The 24,757-nt window shown below is 40.3% G+C and overlaps 1 protein-coding gene across 13 annotated transcripts in view; it reads right to left on the minus strand.

The window, feature by feature from the left end:
* Positions 1–24,757, minus strand: part of USP34 (ubiquitin specific peptidase 34) — a 111,215-nt gene that overhangs the window by 82,009 nt on the left and 4,449 nt on the right. For all 13 annotated transcript variants that reach the window (XM_064415639.1, XM_064415638.1, XM_064415636.1 and 10 more), the window contains exons 2-5: positions 11,894–11,981; positions 8,151–8,571; positions 3,043–3,093; positions 2,759–2,908 (exon numbers count right to left, since the gene is read on the minus strand). In XM_064415639.1, the coding sequence (XP_064271709.1) occupies positions 2,759–2,908; positions 3,043–3,093; positions 8,151–8,571; positions 11,894–11,981 (710 nt within the window). The remainder of the gene's footprint in view (positions 1–2,758; positions 2,909–3,042; positions 3,094–8,150; positions 8,572–11,893; positions 11,982–24,757) is intronic.

Below are 24,757 nucleotides of genomic sequence, written 5' to 3' on the forward strand. Positions count from 1 at the left end.
GAAAATACATTTCTTTGTGAAATAAAAGTATGAAATGTTTCTATCATTTTGTTTTTATAGCTTTCACTGTTCACAGTAACCTTCCCTCCGTATGAGTTCCTACTCCTAAGCTGAAATCATGCATCTGTAAATTTGCATTACACACAACCTTCAGCCTCAGAATTCAATTAAAGCATCATTTCCCATGTTACAAATCAAATTGTGATTTTGAACATGGATTCACATTTGCATCCTAACTTGTTAAAATGACATAAAAGAACATACATAAAATGACATCAACTAGCATCTGTGAAGTGACAAACATAAAATCACATCACTTTTTGCTTCCACCTGCTTTTAAGATAAAGTATTCACTGCATCTCTTCTGTTCTCAAGTTTCAGAGGTTTTTTCCTATTATTTCCTCTTTACCACAGGTAATTAATTTCTAGAAGGTAGCAGCTAAAGAACTCCATCTTACAGGCTTGAAAAAAAATTCCAGCATGGATATTTCAAGGAATCTTTACAAGAATGGCTACTTAACTGCCACTCTCAAGGGTTCCTACAGCTGTGAAATTGTATTTAAGGGTTACTACACACTGTGGGCTGGCTCCACACATTGGGAACAAGCTAATTGACACTGCAGAGTTATTACTGGAATAAATATCTGTATCCCATAAAATCAACTGTGTTGGGGTAAAACCAAGGCAGATTAGCAGAGTTCTTGCTGAGACCACCACTATCTTGCTCAGTTTTGTGAAGGATTCTTTTGGTTTTAGTGGAGTTTGGTGCATTGGTTCACAATCAGAAACATTTCTTCAATTATTTATATTTACTTAAGTTCTATGAATTGTACAGTGAAATGATATAAAAACAGGGAAAGAGAAATATTACATCAAAATCCTAAGTTCATGCATCATTATAGAGGTGGAGAAATAGCTTTCTTTTTTTTAATATTGGCAAGGTAAAATGTATTTTGTCCAAAAAATTAGCTGCCTCATTTGGCTGTAATAAAAATATTGCATTTCAAAGGCAGCAGCAGTGCTTCCAAGTACAGAGTGATACCAAAATGCAGCAAGTGGATGAACAAAGCACATTACATGTAGAACATTTTCTTATACCTTCTGTAGTGAACTGACACATAAAAATAAAATCTAAATACAATTTTTTTTAACTGTTTTCCTCAACTCACACAGATTTGTCAGCAAAGCCAGACAGAGTTCAAAAGAAAGATGCTTGTTGAATGGGAAAAACTGCAGTGCTGGAAGAGGCTGAAGAAACAGTACTTTTGGTCATGGTTTGGGCTGAATTTCATTTTACCTGCCAGGTTTAGCCACAAAACTCACCTAAAACTGCTGCAAGAGCCAGCCTAACAGGCTACCTACTAGAACCAAAGAGAAATGCAAAGGTGCTAAGTAAATATCTGAAAGGAGAAACTTTGCTGAGAAGTATTTTGGAGAACAGGGCACATCACTAAGAATAAAGAAAATAATTCATGTGGAGAAAAATAAAGACTTGTAAAAAGGACAATGAAGAAAGGCAGTTGCACTGATGCAGGATACTCAGGAAATGGGATTTGCAGTCATAATGCTGATTTGAAAACATGCTGGTGTGACAGGGACCTATCACAGCACTCATTATTCAAGCAGCTTTGCCCCTTCTCACAAAAAAGTTTGGTTCCATGACCATAATGTCTTTCTGAACCAGAGAACACACATTTTCAGCAGGTGGTTTGATGAGGACTGCACTGGCAGCAGCTGGAGATGAAGAACCCATCAGCTCACACAAAAAGGGCCAGCAGAGAACAGATCCCACAAACTGAGAACAGATCTCCCAGGCAAACAGGCAGAGGGGCTGCACAGCCCTCCCAGGCACGAGGAAAGAAGGGAGCAGATCATGGCCTCACCCTGTTGCTCTCTGAGCTGCAGGTCAGGAATTACCTCACTAAAGGTCAGAGGAGTGGGATACAGACCCCAACCCCAGGCTGATTTCAAGCACTGGCTCCCCCAGAACATCCTCCTGGCTGGGCAGTAACAGCAACCAGGAAGGAGGGAAGATGTGTGGGAGGAAGGTTCTGATCTGAAGTATTTCAAATTGCAATCAGGGTCAAAATCATGTCAAACTCACTTTGTACAAGGTAGAACAAACTTCTGGTGCCTTTTGCCCATCCACAAGACAGGTCACAACTTTTATCCTATTACATTAAGCCCTCATATGTCCTTCTTCAGGGACTGGGTTTTATTTTTAGCACCAATTTCCTTCAAATCTCCACTAAAATCAATTCATAATTCTGCCAATCAAAAATCCCTGTGATTTCAAAATGCAGACATGATGGAGGATATGCATTCTAAAACTAAGTGGGAAAAAAGATGATTACCTCTATGCTGCAAATGTGTATAATGGTATAAAATCACAGGAAATTGAAAAGAAAAAAAATCCACAGGCTTTTCCTCTGTGCCTCATAGGGAATAGCTAAGAAGTTAAAACACCCTGAAGAAACTAAAACCACTTCCAAGGCACAATTTCAGGGACAGAAATGGCCTCTGACAAAATTCTTTGAAGTATCTTTGGGGGCTGTTACAATCTTCCTATCTAGGTACAACTTGGAAAACTCCTTGTGTGCTGCCAGGAGACGCAGAGGGCTCTGTGCATGAGCAAACCTCATTCCCAACATGGACAATTTACATCCTTTTTATCCCTGCCTGCTCCCAGGGAGTCCTTGCAGCCTTCAGATTCCCTTTATTTGTGGTGTTTAAGTGGAGGAGTTGAAGGAATACTCACATTAGACACCACGGTGATAAATGCATGTGCTACGAGGAACGGCAGCGTCTCGGGGGTTCCGTACTCAAAACAATCCTTCATGAGGGAAAGGCCATTTTTTCCACAGAACAGACACACGTAACGAAGCAAGTGCAATGGGACTTCTACATCCTGGAAAGAGTCAAAAACCAGCAGAAGAATCAACACCAGGTCACTCAGAGAGGAAATTCAAAAGCTGCGGGAGTTATTTTAAGTTATTTGAAGTTTCTAGGAAATGTGCACCTATTTAAAAGTGGACAACTTACATTCATATCACAGAACGCCCCTAATATATTGCTTTCTTGAGCAGAAATATCCTGTTTAAAGAAAAAAATTAAAATTAATGCAAGCAATAAGAACACATTTATAGAACAAAAAAAACAACCGCCATTTACCAGGTATCAGTCACCAACAAAAACCCAAATTCCTCATTCAGAGGAAGACAGAAGCTCACTTTTGCTCCACTTTTCCACTGCAAAACAGACTTTTCCATACTTTTTACTCTTTTTATATATATAAATACACAAATATACTCATGAGAACATTTCAGCAGTGTCTCCCAAAGGCTGCAGGAACAGATTATTCTTCAATCCCACCCCTGTTCAGATCACCCACTTTTTCAACAGGAATATGGCCAAGGGCACAGTCTGTCACACCAGCCTGAGAAATACAGAACAGAACCAACCCAGGGACTCTGAAATGCAATTTCTAATAAAGATGAGACATATGTGCAAACATTTGAATTTAGATGAACTGCAGGACATCCTATGATCCTACGTGTAATGACTGAAAGGGTTAAATTCTCAACATTTTCACTGCCATGGAAATATTAAAAATCTTTAATTTCAACTACTATATTTTTATATATAACCAGACACCTCATACAAAATAAATGTTAGACTTTCACAGGAGTGAGTGAAGTGAAAAAGGGGAAGGAATTCTACCACCCTATCGACTGTTAGCTACTTGCTGCAACAAGAAATCTATTTTCTAGAAGCACTAAACTTAAAATGGTTTAGGAAAATAGCTTTTCTTTTTAATTGTCCACAACATCCACTTGTTGGGCAGTACAGAGTGGGAAGTTTCTTTATTAGGGCTATAACATATTGTGGGTTTCATGCACTTGGTAGGGGCAAAAGGGCACTGGAGGGATAAAAAGTGGCTGTAAAACCCAACCTTGCCATGGATACTTGTAGGTAAAACCACACACTGCTCTTCTCATCCCTCCATGGCAAACACCCAGCACTGACAGTCACAAATCAAATGCAAGTTTAATACAAAGTTAAGTTTTTAAATGAAATTTCCTGAATATATTTTAAATAGCTGTGTAGGAGTAATCTTAGAACTGTACCAGAGGATGCTGGAGGCAAGCAATTTTGGATGGATTAAGTGTGATACAAACATTTTGAATTATTCAATATGCTCATATTATAGCTAAGCATTTATTTTCTTTTTTTCTTCTGCTGAACTCTAAGTCATGCCTGAACTCGTGATACTCTACCAGTTATTTTTAAAACAGCTTTGAAGGCAGTAGGTGGTATGTTTTTAAGCAGCAAGAAAAGGTGTTCAGTGCTCTGCTCATGAAAACTGCAGAAATGGTGTGAGAAATTTCATTAGTTTTCTTGAAAAATACAAGAGATTTGTTGTCAAGTGAACTGCAGTTCCTAGATTGCAGAAATCCCAAACTCACAGAGGGCTGCTGCACGAGTCCTGCACGGCTTGGAAAAGGCTGCAGCTGAGAGACTGAGTCTGGAAATGCAACTTCTGTTCTTGCAGATGGGAAACAGAACAGTCTGAGAGCTCCTTACTCTCCTCCTCTAACTCCTTCAAATGTATGAGGAAATAAGAGGATTCCTCATGAGGATGTAATATGGCATTAAAACCACAATGACTGCAGAAGCCAGAGCAGCTTTCCAGGACCTTTACCTGGAGAAAAGCTGCAGAGGGATTTTTGAGAAAGGCAGGCAGGGACAGTGCTGTCCCAAAGCCACACAGCAAAAAGAAAAGGGGGAATGGCTTCAAACTGCCAGAGCAGGGCTAGATTTGGGATTGGGAAGGAATTGTTCCCTGTGAGGTGGGCAGGCCCTGGCACAGGGTGCCCAGAGGAGCTGGGGCTGCCCCTGGATCCCTGGCAGTGCCCAGGCTGGAGGGAGCTTGGAGCAAGCTGGGATAGTGAAGGTGTCCCCACAGCAGGGGATGGAATGAGATGAGCTTTAAGCTATCTTCCAAACATTCCATAGTAAAATGCACTGGCTGAGGTCTGACCTGGACACATCCTTGGCAGAAAGCACACATCTTCCAAGAAAATATTTACGTGAAAAGGAGAAGCAGAGAGCACAAGGCCCCAGAGAGCTGGGGACTACAGCTAGAGACACCTCAACAAGTGATTCTGTTTCCTCTTTCATTTCATCCTGTCAAGATCTGTTAAATGGTCAGGAAACTCCCTTCGATTCTTTGTTCATTCTGAGACAGTGCAAAGTTCAGGAGTGTACTTCACATTGTTGCTTCTTTCTCTGCAGGATTTTAAGAGCTTCCTTTTATAAATTCTCTTTTTTTTCCTTCCTCTGAAGTGCCCATTCCAGATATTTCACTTACTGCACTAAGCATGAAAAGGATAGGGCATACAGTTATAAATCACCCTGTATGCAAGGGATAAAAATACCTCATGAAGAAAAAAACACATTAATTTCAAGGTATGAACATCCCTCAAAAAACCAACCATATTTTAAGAAATACTTTATTTTGTTTAGGATGGAAAACAGACACAAATACCCCTCTGGGGACCAAAAATATTGATGAACTTCAAGAGAGGAGTGCACATGGCTCTTCTGGATAGCAATCAGGCCTTCACTGAGGTGGTCTTCACTCTCATTTTAGAGATGTTGTAAGGGACAAAAACAATTCTTAGCCCATTTCATTTAAGGAAAGATCTGTATGATCCTACAGGTAGAGACACCTTTCTCACTACCAACAAATCTTGCTTTGCTGTTCATTTTCATCCAGCTCCATGAACTCCTGAACAAGGGAAAACCTCCTGCTTCCATATGAATCGTTTCCTTCTCCACCAGATGTAAAATGGCTTTGGCAAGCAGCTGAGAAGGGACTGGACTTCAAGACTTGACTGCTGCCATTAAGAACAAAGCCCTTGGAGGTGTCTTGGAGCAAAGGACAAGGGAAATACTGACCACTAATTGTTACTGAGGGAAAGCCTCACACTGGGAATCCCTAAGTAGCAGCCTAAGAGGTCATTTCTAGGCACAGCAAAACCTTAACTCCATGAAATTGTCAAAGTTCACCTCAAGAAACCAAAACAAGGAATTTCTGAAGTCAGTCAGAGCGGAGTCTGGAGTCTGTTGTGGATCAGCAAATTTCCCTTTTTCCAGGGCAAAGGAAATGTTCAGTGGGAGAGGGAGAGCTACACCAGCTTGTCCCAACAAATTTTTGGCAGATTTAGGCTGTTCAGGGATCTGTTTAACTTACAAGTATAGCTAATGAACTCAAAGCAGAGATTTTTTATTTTAGGATCTCTTGAGGACTGAAACCAAGCCTGATTTAAAGCAAGAAGTGCTCTTATTACAGGGACTAATAACTTGTCTCACTTCAGCTAAGATGTGCTCTAGACTGAAATCCAAAACTGAATTCTAAACTTCAGTGTGTCACTCATGGAAGCAGAAAGTTTTGACATTAAAACAGCAGAACAACAGAATCCTAGTGCTTCCCAGATACAGAAAATATCAGTTTGTAAGAAAAATGATTGATGCTGGGACCTTTTAAAAGCAAAATTTAAAAATGTCCCCCCTAAAAATAAAGGCTGGCACACCTCCATAATCCAGACCTGGAAACACACAAAGCCTAGCAGAAAGGAAAAAAATTCCCTTACCTGCCTGTACCTCAGGACAGTGGTTTTCCTTCAATGTTTTTAGGACAGCTAATGAATGTATTTGATAATTCAAGTGATGTATAAGAGATGATACATATATAATATATACATTAGCACGTCTGCAGTGATGGGCATCACCACAGTACAGCAAGCTACAACAGATCTGGGTCCAAATCACTCCAAGGCTGCACACCAAGGGAAAAGAAATCCCATCAGGCACCTGGAGATTTCCTTTTGATCGTTTGGAAGTGAAATTCAAAGAGAAAGAAAAAATACATGAAATAGTAATTGAAAAGAAGGATGTGTGATAGTCCACAGAAAAGCTGTTCCAGAATTGTTCATTCCACATTCCTCTGAAGCCAGTGTTAGTACACGTCCCACAGGAGAGCAGAAGATAAATCAATTCACTTTATATCTATACAGATATACTTGAAACTACCTCTGTTAACTTATGCCCATATGGTTTGGGGAAGAACAAGAACCAAAATCCAGCCCACCTAAAAATCCTGCTGTGTAGGGGGTTTTACCTCCATCTCCTGTCAGACAGGACAGCATCCATTCAATCAGAACTGATCAGATGTTGTGACCACCCTAACTCACATCACTGTACCTGACTCAGCATCTTCTCATTTTGGACTTAAGTTTATAAAGCAAATTTCAACCCTCAGGGCTCCAGTGAGCTCCCACAACTCTCTAAATATGAAATAAAAGGAGTGGGTTAGCTGCACTTTAATGCTCCACTTTGATGATCTCAGAAGTTTGTTGGATAGAAGCTTTTCCTATATAGTGAAATGTACATTTAGTTTGCATACAAATATTGTAAAATAACACTTTACTTGTTATTAGACTACCACAAGTTGGATCAAAAGCCAACCATTCCAAAAATGTGTTGTTTCCACTAGGAAATGCTACCACCACCATATTTATTTCAGAAACTGTGAATTAAACATGGCAGGATTTTGGAATTAATTTATTTTTTTAAGAGGAAAATCAGGGAAAATGAGAGTGGCAGCCATATCAAATATCAGAGAGGAAAATCAGCACCCTGGAACAAAGCAATCTGTCTTGATCTCAGCTATTCCAGTCGATTAACCAGCTGTCCTAACAAGTTTGGTCTTGCACAAAGTTTAGTTTATGAGGTTTTGCTTCTAGAACCACAGATTGGAATGAAAAATTAGTAAACTATTAATGGGTTTCCTTCTAGATAAAGGCTTTGCTATAGTCCCCTTTTTGCCTACCTGTTATTTAAACAGCACAATAATTCAGTGTGCAGCTCCAGCCAGCTCTTATCAATATATTACCTATATCAATTAAGCATAGTGCAAAGAAAGTGGAAGAGAATGTATATATTTAGAAAGTTTCTCTGAAAAGCTCTACTGAAGTCAACAGGAGAGCTGAATGTGCCCATCCTGAGTGAAAGCAACAAACACCAACCTGCTCATTATGACAACAATTCACCAAATAATTCAAGATAGACACAAAGAGAAGATGTACCTCTATTGTGGGGTGAGTATTATGCTTATAAGCTGTGTACAGAGGAAACTGAATCTGAAAGATTTTTGCCACACACAGCAGCAGCTTCTCCTTCTCATCAGTGCTCCACAAGCTAAAAGCCTCCGTGCTCTTGGCGGGCTCCTCCTCGCTCAGGATACAAGTTCTTGCAGAATCAAACTTTTTCTCTAGAGGTTTTTGTCTTTCTCCATTTTCTTCTTGGTGAGACTCTCTTTCTACGTTCAGGGGCTCTTCAGCATGGTGGCTCTGCTCTGGCCATGTTGAATCTACATTAATAGTGCAATGTTTACAGAGCTGGTCCCGCAGAGCTTGGACTTGGGCAATCACTAAGTTAATCAGCGCACAAACTACTTGGTTAAAGATCTCCAGGTGTTTATACTCCTTGAAACAGCACAAACATTGTCTGCAAGAAAACAGGAAAAAAATTAATTAATAAAAATTCCTACAGTTAAAATCAGGCGGGTATTTAACCAAGAGAACTCTTTATATTAAAACATTTTAAACAAGTTATTTGACAGAACCATAAAATGAAGGAAATCCAACTGAAACAGACTCTACCCAGCAGCAAGTGGGAGTCACAGAACCCTCCTTAAGCCTTGAGAATATCCCATTATTTCCAAATGCTTACCCAAACTATGAAGTCCCTGTTATCACTTAGCAGCTGGTACAGCAAGTAAAATACAGAAAAAAGTCTTGTGGGCAAGGTCACTGTGCTACTGAAGAAGTCACGTTTTCCAGGATGTTTCTGACTCCATTTCCTCATCAGGCTTTCTCTCCTGCTCTTTACTGCAATAAATCATCCTGACATTCTTGTCAGCTGGGTAAGAACTCGTTACTGTTATTTTCAAATCAACAGGGCTGCAAAGTAATTTTATTTTTAATAGAGTATTCAAGTTCACTTCCTTTATCTGCATTTGGATGGTGATCCCATGCACACTGATACCCTTTATCCATCTAGGAAAAGCAGCTCAAGTATCTCCAGTACTTTCTTCACTTGGCAGGCTCAGAGATTATTCCCCTGCTTATCTACTGACCCACTGTAAACTGCAAAGAACAAGAGGGGAAAGCATCCTTTGACAATATCATTAAAAAATCAATTAAATCATCACGTTCAAATCTCTAAGTAACTCTAGTTGTGGGCAAGGATTGACTGTGGATGCCAAACAGATTCTGGGTGCATAAATCCCTGAGGTAGGTACCCTAAACCTTTTGTCTGGGAACAGCTGCTCCCTCATTCTGACAAAAAAGGTGGAGGATATTCCTGCAGAAGGATTTAAATCCTGGAGAAAGCAAAGAAAGCCATCACTGCACTGTCCTTACTTACTGGAGATCAACATTAAGGCTACATGCCTGTGACAGACTCTGGGAGATGGACTCTGCCCTTTCTGACTCAAACTCCACTACACAACATAACTGCTGCATCAGCTGGGAGCTGTCTTGCAGCACAGATCTTCTCCATCTCCTGTCAGACACAGAAAAATGGACTCTATTCCTCAGCCAGAGCTCTCAGATATTAAAATAATACAAAAATCACATGTACCACCTCAAAAAGAAATCAGCAGACAAAAGACAGGGCAAGAAATCATCAATAAGTAGCAATTAATTTTTTTTTCTGCAAACACAGCATTTAATTTAGAGACTGAGATTAATAAATTGTAATTTTTTAGGGAAAAAAAATCAAGAGAACCCAGAGCTATGACAGGTAGAGGGTGCTGCCTCTCTGGATGGAACACAAACATGCCCTAGAGCTACAGCTCTTAAAGCACATACTTTCTAAAAACATAGATTTATTTTTTCAGTGGGTTAGACAAAAAGGTAACATTGAGGATTCCCTAATTCCAGCACAGATACAGTGTCTGAAGCATCTAAACCCCTTTGTTCCATTTGTGCAGGAAGAAAAATCCCTTTAATATTGTGTAAATGGAGTTTCACCCATGTGAAAAACATTCTTGCCATTTACTTGGAAATGTATTTTCATGTTAACAAATGACAACAAGGGACTGCAAGCAAAACCCAGAGTATCCTCAAGCACTTATCCTGGGGGAAAATCATGTTCAAAAGGTCCGTCACTTATGCCTACAAATTACTGCCCCACTTAAGAGCAACAAATCATCCTCAATAAGAATGAAAACAGTCTGGTGAAGACTTCTCACATACTGGAGAATTCTTTTCCAAGACAGGTATATGCAAAACCTCTGAAGTCTTCCTCTGCTGGAACGTGGAAGAAGGGCTCCACCAAAAATTGAGGAGATCATTAAAAAAATGAGGATACTACTTCTTTTAACATAACAATTTCCAGAAAAAAATCTAAAATGGAAACACTGCACACAGATGGAAGAGAAAGGTGCTCTTCAGGACCAGTCACCAAGTGATCTCCTGAAGGAAAGCAGAGATTTAAACTACAGGCAACAAAGTCCAAAGCAGTTCTTGAGGAGGGCCTCAAACCCAGAACCAGAACTCTAAAAAGCCCATTTGGCAGAGTAGAGACAGGACATGAAATTAAAATGTCAACTAAAACTCTTCCTGTGGCCTCTTTGTTAGACTCTCCTTTAACCAGTTTAAGGATTGTTCTCCAGGCTCTTCCACTATGAACCCACCACACATGGAAGGCAACAAGGAAACCAGAAGAAAACTAAGAGTTAAGTATTATCCAGTCTTGGATTTTTCCTTCAGGTTGGATTTGTCAAGCCCCAGAACAGAACAAAACTCTGAACAGATGATGACCTGGAAAACTGGGTTGCAATTGTTCTCTGACAAACTTGGCATCTAGGACCTGTCAAGAAATGTCAGGAGTCTGGTTTCCATGCCTGCTGTTTATTTTGATTTAAAAATTCCTTCTCTGTGTCTAAAAGCACATGGCAGAAGAAAATGAACTTGGCTTGTAATTTTTGGGCAAAAGGAGGAAGAGGAGGTTTCCTATTTCCAAAATATGACATTCCGTTTTTTTTTTCTTTTGGAGTCTTCTAAATACCCAACTAGTATTTTCCAATTTATCCTCCATGCTTTCCCAATATTACTTATGATTCAGTGGATTCAGTTTGGTCTTAAAACTACTGCTGAACACTAAATCCCAAACATCTTCACTGTAGAGTCTTTCTAAAAAGTAATATCCATACATTTCCTTGTGCTGGAAAAAAATAAGTAGCTGTGAAGTAATTTATCATTATATCATAATGTAATGGTGTCATGACTTTACAGAAACAAACTCAAAACAACAGGAATTTAAATACTAGATTAAAAGGAATAATGTAATTTAAGACAAAAATGTGCAAAGCATTTTCTTGATCAGTTTAGTGGCTACAGGCTGCAATCTTTCATCACCTTGACTCAGAGTATTAGAACATGCACAAAAATTTAACATGATGGTTCCATTCAGTCACCTTTTCTTAAATTCTTCTTACCCTACCCTGCCTCTGCAGAAGATGGTCCCAAAATTTCATGTTAAAGCAGCAAGATCGTTTGTTACCACAACAGAGCAGTTTGCTTTTTTACAGAATTATTACAGCATCCAGAATGCCAACTACATTCAAAACATGCTTTCCCCAAAATGCACTGGGTAACGAGTTTGTTTTATTTTCTAAGTAGTAAAACAGTCTTTATTCTCCAGGTATCACTTAGCTACACATTAATAATTTGCTAATTCTAATCACTGTACTGTATTTTAAAAAGGGAAAGCTGCTGTTGAGAGTCAGCATCCTCAGCATTCAAACTCAATCCAAAATTACCTTTGCGTCCATGAATTGATGTAAGCAAATATCTTGAGGGCATGTTCCTTTCTGAGCTGCAAAGCATCACCACCTTCAATGTCTGATACTAAAGAAAACAAAAACATAAACACATTTTTTAGGAGGAAAAAAACCCAACATGCACTTCTGTTATTAGACTACCTTTGAGAGCATGGAAAATAAATACTTTACTGAAGCAAAAACTTGTAGATTTGGTTAACAAGGTTTAGATGTGAGTGACTTGGAAACTCAAAGGGCACAATGTTCTTGAATACTGCTCCAAAGGTTTGTGATTGAGAACAGACTCTTCTTGTAATTCTATTTTTATCTAATATTCCTCATAAGCTTTACTGGGAACTCCTGATTGATGTGCACTTTCAAGTATGAACTTTGAACAACTTTACTCATTAACCAGACACCTTGGGTTTGCTCTTTTGTTTTGCTAGGGCTTTTTTCCCCCAGATTTTTAAATGCCTGCATTTTGAGATGACCCTGAGACCTCAACTTCCTTCTCCTGATCAGATAAAGACTGAGAAAAAAACAAGCAAACAAATAAAACCCAAACCACAACAGAACCATCAAGATAAGAACAATGTGCAGTGTACATATAAGGTTATTTCAGACTGAGCTGATGATCATTGCTTTCAAATACAGACACATCTATCATGACATTTAACCATAATGAATCACTAATTGGCAAAATGATAAAGGCTTACCACATTTGTTACACAGGAAACCAGAACAGTTCTGTACTGAGTTCAAACCCCAAATGCTTCACTGAGGGATTATCAAATGTCCCACTTCCCTCCAAAAATGCTTCTACACTCAAATAAGGCCAACATCAGCAGGTCCAAGCTGCACTGAGGCAGCACCTGATTATATCCCAGGGCACTGGATTCTGCCTCCTGGCCACACAGCTTTCCCCAGCTACCAGTGCACAATTCCTGCCTCCTCCTTGTCCTGAACTTCCAAACATTTGTACAATTATCTAATTGCTACACAAACCAAGGTCAACACTCTTTTTAAGTGGATCTTTGCATTTATAACTCATCTAAGTTTTCATCTCCACATTTCACACGGCATTTCAAGTATTACATGCTCACAAATCCACTTCACAAGCAAACTTTGTGGGAAAGGTTCTCCAACAGCAGTGAGCTCTTCAGCATCCCTGCCTCAACCTCCTCTCCAGCCTCAGCCCTGCAAGGTCCTCTGTGATCCATCCATCCATCCAGGTTCCCAAAAGCTAAAGCTAATGAAAGTGTGTGGGCATGGATCAGAAAGCAAAGTTCAGAAGAAAACCACTTCACAGAATAATCACACTGAACAAATACTTATGACTTCTTTGAAATAAGGACATCACATATGCACACACATCCACATTTCCATACATATGCATACAGACAAATAAAAAACTACTCAAAAAGCAGCCTCTGAACAGGATACCAAAGTTTTAAAACCACTTTTCTGTCTCACTCCTAGAAGGCTCTACAGATCCTACACAACACTGGACAAAGCTCAAGATGGACAAGCAGACTAAAAGATGGAAATCACTCAATATCACCTTTTATTTTCAACACCACAAATTACCAGGACAGTTAACTCTCTGAAAGCCAAAGCACAGCACTGAAGAAACCAAGAATTCCATCACAAAATTTAGGTCAAGTTTACCACAAAAGACAGATCTTTAGCTACAGATAGTATCTAAAAAACAAATAAACAAATAACCCTGCCCAACATGAAAGGTTCATTAAAACCTCTGTTTTCCCAATTTTGAGACTGTTGTTTCACTAAGATTAATTCCTTCAAACTTGACAGAAAAAAACCTGTTGACAATTTAGTAGCAACAAAGGTGATTTTACCTTGTGGGATCTTACACATTCATTTCTAACACTTCCCTCACCCCCACATGACCCCACTCTAACTAGCAGGAGTAACTGCAACTCACAGAGCAGCCTTCTCATGGCAAGAGTTTGAATCACCCTGAATTTCCCTCTCTGAGATTATAAAGAACTGAAAGTTAAGCAAACTGGCTCCTTAAGAGCTACAATTGCCACGCAAAGAAGACAGAAGAGAGAAGTTATGGAAATACTGAAACTAAAGCCAAACGAATGTCAAAAAATAGGGACAAGTTGGAGAACCTGTTATTTTCCTGTTTATGCAATCTACATCTCACACACTGACCAACTTCTACTGCTCTTATTTATGAATCACCACTAATTAATACAGTGGCTACAGATGTGATTTCAAACCTTTGGGTTTCTGTGCTAGAAATAATGCTGGGTTTATTCCTGAAAAGACAGGAGGCTCCATGCAGGAGGAAGCACAGGGAGGCACAGTTTTCCATGGAGCTTTAGCTAAGTCTGTGCACTACCAAAAGGGGCAGTGACACTTGTGGCAGGACTTCAGCTCCAGCTCTCTTTTGCTCCTTAGCAGAAATTATCTTGTTCAGTTAATTTGTGTCCTCACAACTAAAATTTCAATCTCAGGCCTTTGAGTTCCTCAGAGTATCAGCTCTGTGGATGCTCTTGATTTACAGCACCTTTGTTTAGGGGCACCTGCAGCTCCAAGTACACATACAATTGGTTCTGAAGCATTTCAAGGATTTTTTTCATTGAGGAAAGTACAGATGGAAAAGCAATAGGAACAAATGAACTCATTGTCATTCCTGGGCATTTTCTGATTTCTGTCAGCTCTGTAAGAACTTCCTTGCTGCACGATTTCACTTCCAAATGATGATGTCTGCCTCTCCTTTTAAATCGGTTCTCTTCTACCTTGAAGGGGCCAGTAGTTAAACCAGACTTTAAGAATAAAGCCTGTCCTTGACTCTCTCCCATACTCCAGCATCCTGCCATGCCTCAGAAGCTCCTCAATCTGCTGCCTCCCAACTTTCTCACACTTTGTTTCAAATCCAGCAGTACCAATCACATCAAACTTTTCCAAAAACAACTACTGCACCAAGCCTCCTTCCTGCAAATTGATTTGGCAGACAAGACCTCTCCCTGGTTTCATACCTAAGACAGTGATTCCCACAGAATGCACCCAGCTATCCTTGTGTCCTTTCAGAGCTGCTGAACCTCATCAAAGTGGCAGCCAGAGTGCTCTCATGAATGAGAACTGATGAGATGTGTTCCAGGATCCCTAAGTTTCTGTCTCAGCAGTGGCACTCCCATCCCAGGCTCAGCTCCTTCACATCTGCAGTGGCTGCTTCTTCCTCCAGGCACTCACGAGGCAGCAATGTTAGAGATTCTCTCCTTCCCTACCTCTGAGCTCAACCTTCTTCTCCTTCCTTAAATCTGCTCTGCCAACTCTTCCTGCACAGTTACAGCCTCTCAGACCTTTCCACCCTCCAGTCCTTCCTCTTCCCATGCACACAAACACCTTCCCCTGCACTAGATCCCATTTCACAACCAATGGATCCCAGTTCAAGCCCACACTACAGCAGCAGCAGCAGCATTCCTGCAGGAACCCCTGGGAACTGCACAAACCCAACTGGCCAATCCAGCTGAAAACTACCACATTCCTGCTGCCTTTGTAAGCATGGAACACTCACATGGCACCTTGTGAGCGCGGGAAGCTGGGAAGGGAAGTGTGAGGAATGTGAAGCTGGCAGAAGTAAACACCTTGGAGTAACCAGAGTTGTAAAATTGCCCCGCCCCACCTGGAGCAACTTCACCCCAACACTGCTCATCTGTGGGCAAAGATGTGGTTACTCTTAGAGTCTCAAAAAACCAGAATACTGAAGGCTTTAAACACACAGAACTAACCAGCAGAAAGAAGGAAAAGTAGGATGCAGGTAAATTCCAGCTAAATGTATTCTACCAATATAATGCAGGAAATGGGGTCTTTCCACATACTTGCAAGGAGTCATTTCACTGAGTACTCACAAGATGGTTTAGAGACCTTTTTATCACAGTAAAACCACAGAACAAAAAGCTTAGCTCAGAACTAACCTGACTTAACACCTTCTAGTGTGTAAGTTTTCAGATATTCTTAAAAAATAATAAAATAAAACAAAACAAAACCAGACTGACTTGAACTGTAATTGTTATTCAAGTAGCTGATGAGAAGCCAAAACACACCATGATCAAAGTAAAAATTTAAAACATTTCATATAAAATTTAAAAAAAAAGATAATTTCCTTGCTGTTTCCCCAGTCTCCTGTTTTACTTGGCTAGCTCTAAATGAAAACTTGGGTGATTTACTTAATCTCTCACAGAAGGGTGATTTGCTAAAAGTGTGTTACAGTACTACAAACAACACAAGCTCCTCAACTCAGAAAAACCCCTATAAATAAATTGACTAAACCAAGAAAACGACAGAAGATGAGAAAAATACAAATCAACTGCAAAGAACCAGGCAACACAATTTCAAAATACAACTGTGGCCAAAGGAAGCTAAGCTCCTAAGTGCATTTTTAGCAAGAACTTGGGAGCTAGAGGAACACACTGTAATTAGACCTCAAGGACAGCCATCATGCTGGACTTGTGGGGAATATCTTATATCCAAAGGTCACTTATCATACCAAGTACAAAATCAAACGGCAAGCAAAAATAATCATTTTTAAAAGCATACTTTCTCTAGTTTCAGCAACATAACAGAATCAAAAGTAAATAATTCAACACTTTTTTAAGATCTGTAACTCTAATTTCTCCATATTCCAAACTGTGATGAGGTCTGGTTGCATATGGATTGTGCTCCCTCCCCCAAGCCTCATCTGGGATCAGCTTTTCATGGGAAAGACCAGATCACTTGGAGAATGAACATTAGTATCAAAACCAGAAGAAGTGAGCCACACACTAAACAAAACAGCATTAGAAGCAATAATACTAATCCTGAAATAAATCTATATGTGTATATATATATAAATATATATATATATATATATATATATATAAATGTATAACTTCATGTGTGAGTACCATTGCTCACACAGAGACCCAGCACATTTTTTTTCAGTGATTAGTAGGAGGTTTCTTTTGCTTAGGATCAACAGCATGTAAGATGATAACCAGAGTTCAGCATCTCCCATTCCCTTTCTACTTTCACCTATTAGAATTACTTTTTCTATTACAGAGAATTCATGACTGCCTTAAATTGATTCTCCAGAGTTCTTCCCAACCCGTATGGAGCCAGCCTTGACAAGTATTTAACAGGACAGCGTCAGCCACAAGTTCAAATGGCCAAAGTTCCTAGAATTTTTCAGTGAAGAAAAAGTTTTCTTTCTACCTCTGTGTTTGCAACACATCTCAGAATAGTGACTAGATACACAATCAAAAAAGCATCCCAGAACACTGACTAGATACACATAATCAAAGAGAAACACAAGTGCAGAGCATAGTAAAAAACACAAAATGTTAATTCTTTGGTATTAGAAACACTTATTCAAATGCCAGGAACAATCAGATCTGGAACCCCAAACTCTCCCACAACAAAATTCTATAATAATGGCCTGGTTAAGGTGCTTGAGTGCCTTTAATGCTACCTTGATGATCACACTCATCACAACACTGGAGCATTGCAGATACCTACAACCATCTCCATCCCACAACACACCTCAACTCATTTCAAGTCCACATCAAACTCTTAACTTCTCGTATTTATAATATATATTATATTTATAATCTATTACACCTTGGTAAATAGATTGCTTTCCTGCAACTTTTTGACTATAAAGTATTAAAACACAAATGTTTTGTAGACAAAATAATGGCTTAAAGATAGGAATTAGCAACTTTAAGAGTCTCATTTCCCTAGAAAAAACCAAAATGTGATTGGGTCAGACACAAACTTTTGAACAAGGCAATTCCAACAAAACTGGCACAGGTTTGCAAGTCTAAGCAGCACTGTGTTCTTAGGAATGGAAATGCAGGAGCTACTCAAAGAGCAAGAAAAATGCAGTTTCAACTGGTGTCCCAACATCATCTGCTGGTTATTCAGCACCTGAGTAATTCCTCACACCCTGAGATCAGAAGGAGCTGAGGAGTTTTAATTCAGTATTCCAGTGCAAGCACAGTTACACAAAGAGCAGAATCAGCCTTGGTACGTTCATCAACCAGACAGCATTTCCAAAATACAACTTCACCAGAACAGGCAAATAGCTGACCTCAGGTAACTGCTGCCTTTACCTTCTGTTCCTCTGCAAACACCAACAAGTTCTCTCCTTCAATCTCTCCATTTCCTTCCCATCCCACCTCCCTATCTTCTCCAGCAAACACTTGCTCTCCTTTAATGATAAGTTAAAGCACTCTGGAGCAAACCAGCAGCAGCTGGCTCTGGGCAGCTGTGGGCAATTTAAGAACTGCCACCTTGTGATGTCACCCTGAAGTTTTCATCATGCTAGGCCACGTTTGCTTTGGGTTAAAATGCCCCCTTTAGAATGGCTGCAGATGTCCACCTAAACAAAAAAAAAAAAAAGTCCTTCTTGAGAGCATCTTAAGACTTCCACCTTCTCAAAGAGAACTTGCCACAGCCACAGGTCCCAGGAGCAGTTCCACATTGTTTTACATGCAGTCAAATGCCAATTATCAGACAATACCCAGATTTCCCCAGCACACTGGAGCTGGTTCTACCCAGAACTACCCTTGTGACCCACAATCTAATAAACTCTTAGCCACAGCACCTCAAATGCAGGACAGCTGTGCTGCAGCACGAGCCAGGCCAGGTCTGGCAGCAGCACTGCACCTTGCACACAAAGCCCAGCCTAAGTTACTGCACCATGAAAACTCACTTTTGCCAACTCAGTGAGGCACAGCTCAAAGCTCAGCAATACTGAATCCACAGTGCCTAACAGTGGCAATCTGGCCAGGATAAGATGGGAATGTGAAATCCATAACTGAGGCTGGGTTATGCCACTGACTGAGGAACAAGCAGTGTCCCCTGCAGCACTGAGTGGCATGGCTACAGAGAAGCAGGAGACTCCCATCACAGTTCAAGGAGCAGAAGGAGCTTCCATCAGTTGAACACTGTGTAATGCACATATGGCCTTTTTGATCCAACACCAGGAGGAAAGGGGTAAGACCAGCTTGTGGGATATCTGGCTGGGAATGGAATTCACCAGGCCAAACTGCATCTTGCTCTGGCTCCAAAAACATTAACCAGGAGTGTCCACATTGTCCTTTTCACACCCCCAGCTTCTGAGAGGGCTCCCTGGCCCAGCACTGCACAGCAGGAGTGCACAAAGCTGCTCCTGGCCACTGGGATGTCCAGGCTGCTGCATTTCCAGGGGAGCCTGGCAGCACAGCAGGGCTGAGCCTGGGTCCAGCAGGGTTCACCAGCACTGCTTCCATGGCACTCATGTCCACAGAAGGATCTGTGGGATCCCTGCTCTGCACCTCCTTAATGCTTCTGTTATCGTGGGATCCTCAGCAGGCAAGATATTGCAGTCCTCCCTCTCCAGGGAAAGGCAAGTTACATATTACTAAGGAAAAAAAACCCACAAACCCACAAAGCAATTTCAAAGCATCTGTGCCACTCACTGGAGTTTAAAAAAAAAAAAAAAAAAAAGAAGTAGCAGTCAATTTCAGAGTCCTATTTTAACCCAGTATTGCGAATTGCCTTTGACTCCAAGACAAGATGTTACAATTCTGGGAGGGCTGTGTTTTTTTTCTTTGTATTGAAGTTGTCATAGTTCCTCTTTCAATTAAGAAAAAACCCAACAAAACAAAACAAAAAAACCCAGCTCAATTTAGGCAGTATTTCCACAATCAAGTCTGCCTGACATCACCAAAACACATACTAGATGTGGAAAGTCAGGCTGCCCATCATAATATTTTGACAACAGCCACTGCAAGTTTCTTAAGGAATCAACGCAGGATTGGACAAGCGCTGCATAATTTGAGCATTTCCCAGCATATCACTAATTATCCCAAGGTAAATTTCCAAGCTAGGGCTGACAGTGTCAATGCCAAAACTACTGCTCAGATAAAGGACTGCTCGCCTTCAGTTTACAAGAGAGTACTTGCATTCTTTCCTTTCAATAACAGAATGTATTGAATGACTCTGGGTTTGAGTAATTTTCTCCAATACTCCAGCTCTGAACTTCTTTTTAAATACTACTTTAAGGTGAAGACACAGAACTCAGTCTGTCAAACTACTTTATAAGTAGAACAAAGACTTAATTGCATGAACAAGGTTCCAAAAACTGAAGAGGTTTTCTATCAGTTTTAATTAAAAGTAGCAAGGAATGCAAAAATTAAAATACCTACTCCAGGAAGCATTCTATTTTCAAGAGAGAACTTTGCAAATTAGTTCAGCTGTACTACTTGGCACGCTGTGAATCAGTTTCAGACAACAACAGCAGCAGCTTTCCCCCACAAGCAGAAAGAAAAGGCCCATGACTGAGCCACCCTGGCCCACAAGAAGCAATAGATTACCAGTAGATTTACAACAAAAGCATGTAATGACTGTGCTCCAGGTCTCAGGGACAAAATCTGTGAGAGGCAAATATGATTAATTCATTTCTCACAGAGTATATTTAAGGCTGCTTAAACAAGGAGATGAGAGGTAAATGGGCAATGGGTCATTATCCTCAATGGAGCTTCAGGCAGTTCATTGAAAGCCCAGGAAGAGCTTGCTCAGCATCTGAACTCCAAGGCTTTATTTGTTTCCATCAGCACAGGTGCAAGCTACACTCATTCAGAAAGGACAAGAAAATTCTGAGAAAGGACAGGCTAGCAATGAAGTCACTGTCTCTCAACTTTCAGATATACACTCAAATTTCGCATTCCTTTGTGCCAGATAATCTGGATTTAGTAATTCTCACAAACACATGGTGTATTAGGTAATTAGTTGGCTAAAACAATTATATAATTTTTAAAAGATAATAGGTTGAAAGAAGTGAGAGAAATAAGAGATGGCTGAAAGCAATGCACAGAGTCCATACAAGCATATCCAAGAGAGCAGCAAAGTTTCATGACAAGCATCCCCCACGAGCAGAAAATGCATTTCCAGGTGCCATTTTGATATAAACAAACGTTCTTACAGGTCTCATATCAGCTATGGCTACACAGAGTTCAAAGCCAAGTCACTCTGGAAAGACTCAAACTGGCACTGCTGTTCAGACCCATCGAGTTCCCAAAACACTGATGGAAACTGATTTTAATTTCTCATCAGCTTGATCACACTGCATCTACTCTAGATATTATAGATCAAGCACTGACACTTGGGACTTGAAATACTCCAGCACCTCAAAGTTTCTCTTCAAATATGAAGGAAAAAAAGTAAACCCAAAGTAAACCAGCAACAGTTTGCTGTTAACTGTGAAAGAAGTCAGAGACCAGACAAGGATTTACTGCACTGACCATCCTTCAACTAAGCAGGAGAACTTACTTTTATTAAGCTTTTGAGCTCACACTCCCCAGTGTTATCCCATAACAGCTCCAAGAAGGAAAAATGAAGTTTTCAGTCTCTCCCATCAGCTGCTGCCTGCGAGCCCAGAGTGCAACCCCAGCACACAGCTCCTGTCAGGGTGGGTAAGCTGTGCTCCACAAGCCTTCACAGACAGCCCATTTCCCAAATTCCTCAGCAGATATGGACATTTTGGCCCTTCTAAAGCTTTTCTGGAGCTGCCCTCCCTAGCAAACACCTCGCTGTCCATTTCCAGCACTGCTCACAGCCTCTCCAAGCAGAGCACAGATGTGAAAGCACATCAGTTTTGTTGATGCCCACAGAGTTTAGAATGAAATTTGATGATGAGATTTGCAAAGAACAGAGTCTACAGGCAGAAACTGACTCTGAAAAATACCAGTTTTTCAGTTCACACCCACTTAAAAGTAATTTCACTGCTGGTGAAAACCATGGGTTTTTTATGAAGAATTCAATAATTACACATCACAGAATAATAAATAGGCAACTGAGCACTTCCTGAAGATGAAAATATGCTCTTGCTAAAAATTATCAAATCCCCCCAAAATGAGCCAAGCAGCACAACAGAAAAATAAAGACAATGAGTGTTGAACAGCACAGCATAAAGCACGTTTCTATACACAATTACACAGATTAAAAACTCTCAGGTGGAAGTCAGTGCAACGAATTGTAGGATTCTTCAATGTGTGGAAAGTGTGGAAAAAGGCAAAAAAAGTTTTGCCACTCACCTCCTTGATGGGAACCAATGACCTGCAGGGATGCTGATCTAGAAAAAAGTCTCAATTGGCACGGGTTTCTCAAGTCTTACTCACAGCCCTTCTACAAATTAACTGAAGAAAGGTCAACTCCCAAAGGTACCTTTGCTACAAGGACTTTTTCTGACAAGTTTCCACTTCTTCCACCAGTAGCTCCAGCACTAAATCTCACAAGCAGTTCTAAGCTCACTGTCCACTGGACGTGCTGGATCTGAACAACTCCAGAAATAAAACTTTGCACATCTACAACAAGCTGGATATTTTTACTACGTGTTAAGAACACCACAGAAATCCTCACAGTTGCATGTCTGTGTTTAGCATTCAGATTGCAAATCAATTTCCATACAAGGAAAGGAACAAAGTGGAAAGAATGGCTTCTCACCTCTTAATATTTTCAAGAAATTGCCAATTTGCTGCACAAAATGAAAGAAGAAATCACCTCAATATAAGCTTAAACAACAGAAATTAAATGGCCACAACTCTGTTTAATTGCAGCACGCTGTTACTACAAGCAGCGCTGAGTAACCAGCACAACCACTTGCTCCTGAGGATGGTAAGAATCTTTTCACATTGTCCCAGCATCCATAAAACTACAAAGGTGTAGCTTGGGCTGCAGAAATCCCTATTAGCTACCTAAAAAAAACTCAGAGAAGAAAACAGATGAAATAAAAGGAACCAAGAAGTAAACATTGATCTTCCCTCCCAATCACTAAAATGCCAAATCACAGCCTGCTCATCACTTGGACACAGAACACCATTCCAGGATTTGCTTTTCTGACTCAATGTTAGTTGAACACAGAATCTGGAAGCAAACTGCAGTGACATGGAGAAATCAAGTAAGCAAGGAATTAAAACCACTAACATAGAAAGTCTGTAGTAGCAATAACACGGAAGAAAAAGAAGCAGAAAGGAATTCTGTGAATTAAAGGAATGGGTGAGGCTCATAATGCCCTGAGGTGTGGCAGACAAAATCCATCTCCCAAAGCCAAGGCATCACCTCCAAGGCAGGCCAAGGGAAATGGAGCCAGGTCTGCTCCCCAAAATCCTGTCCCCTGAACCCTAGAGTGACAGAGCCCGAGCATCCATGGTGCCCCTGAGACTGTGCACCACCTCTGCATGCAAGGACAGCTCCACGAGCTGCTCTGGCAGAAGAACCAACACCAACAACATCCCAGACAGCCCAAGCACTTTGTCTTGGATTTGGCTGAGGAACTGCTTGAGACTTGAGTGATTTGAAACTACTCTTAGGGAGGGAAAGCAATACAGCAACAAACACACCAAAAGAATGATCAAACAGCAAGATTTCCTACATGGGAAACATGATGCCTTCAAGTTCTACACTGATCAAGTAAGTACCTTTTGGACATGAAGCAAAGGATGCTTTTCTTTTCCTTTCTTGCTTTGTTCATTTTCCTTGAACTTATCTCCTGACTACTCTACAGTGCTAGAAGCTCATGGCTTTAAGGATATTATTCCAAGTACTTATCCAACAGATTTCCCTATATACAAAAAAAGCATCTCAGTAAATACACCTCAGTGCTGTGTAACTCACACCAAAACTCAGGGGAACGAGATTTATGTAACTCATCTTCAGCATCACTGATCAAGTGGCCTGAGCTATGAGAAGGAACCAGTTTGCAGCAGCCTGAACAGGAAAAGTCTCAGGACAAAATCATTCCTGATCACATCAAACAACGTGAACCAAAATAATTGTACAGAACAAAAGCTGAAATATCTTTCCAAAAATAGAAGCCTTTTAGCTATTAAAGTCAGAGTTTTTCCTTCTATTGCTTTACAAACCAACTTTGTCTCAGTGTCACCTTCCCTTTCACTTTAGAAAGTTCACAATTAGTGAGGATACAAGTTTCTCCTTCCATTTCTCCCCTCTGTTTACTCCAGTTCATTTGGAGTAGCACTTCATGGTCCATAACTGAAATTTGGCAAAGCTGCTATAAAGAAAAGGTTATTTTCATTTTACTTTAGGCCTCTTTGCTCATTGCCTTAAAAAGGGTCAAAGACAAAAGTAAACATGAAAAAATTACTGAATTTCAATGTTATAAACATTGAAATTGAAAGTGACTTTCTTTTCCTCAACAGGAGACAGCAAAGATCCAGCGGGCTGGGAAGTTACCCCAGTAAATCCTCCACAGCATCTCTGCAGAGATTCTGAACATGGAAATATCACTTAAGGGGAAAAAAGATGAATCTTTTAAAAAAGGGAAAAAAAAGAAGAAAAAAAGTCATTCAACAGAGACAACTTCTACAGTTTTGCACAAGAGGAATCATCAGAGAACCAAATGAAACCTTAGATCTGCACAAAACACCAGAGTAATCAATGCTGAAGTTTACAGGTAACCACTGAACAAGTGAGAGCAGCTCTTGGAGACCAAGTGATGTTAATGATGCAACAGTTGTAATAATCTTATAACACATCCTCAATATCTCAGTTCTCACAGCATAAAATATTGATCCTCCCCAGATCCCAAAGAGCAATGTGAATGCTGCAATGTTTTGGAACATCATTTCTTTCTCACCTCCTTCAAGGTAAACATACCCTCAACCCAACCTCCAAGACTACTCACTGTACTCCCTACATGCCAGAACAACATGACAAGGAGTCCAGCCAAGAATCTCCAGCATCCAAATTCAGAGTTATCCTGAAACTACACAAACAGTCAAGCACTCCAGCACCTCAAGTGTTTTATGGACCTGATCACTCTGGGAGCAGTTCTGCAGACAGTGATAA

Source organism: Passer domesticus, chromosome 3, assembly GCF_036417665.1.
Source record: "Passer domesticus isolate bPasDom1 chromosome 3, bPasDom1.hap1, whole genome shotgun sequence".
NCBI lineage: Eukaryota > Metazoa > Chordata > Aves > Passeriformes > Passeridae > Passer > Passer domesticus.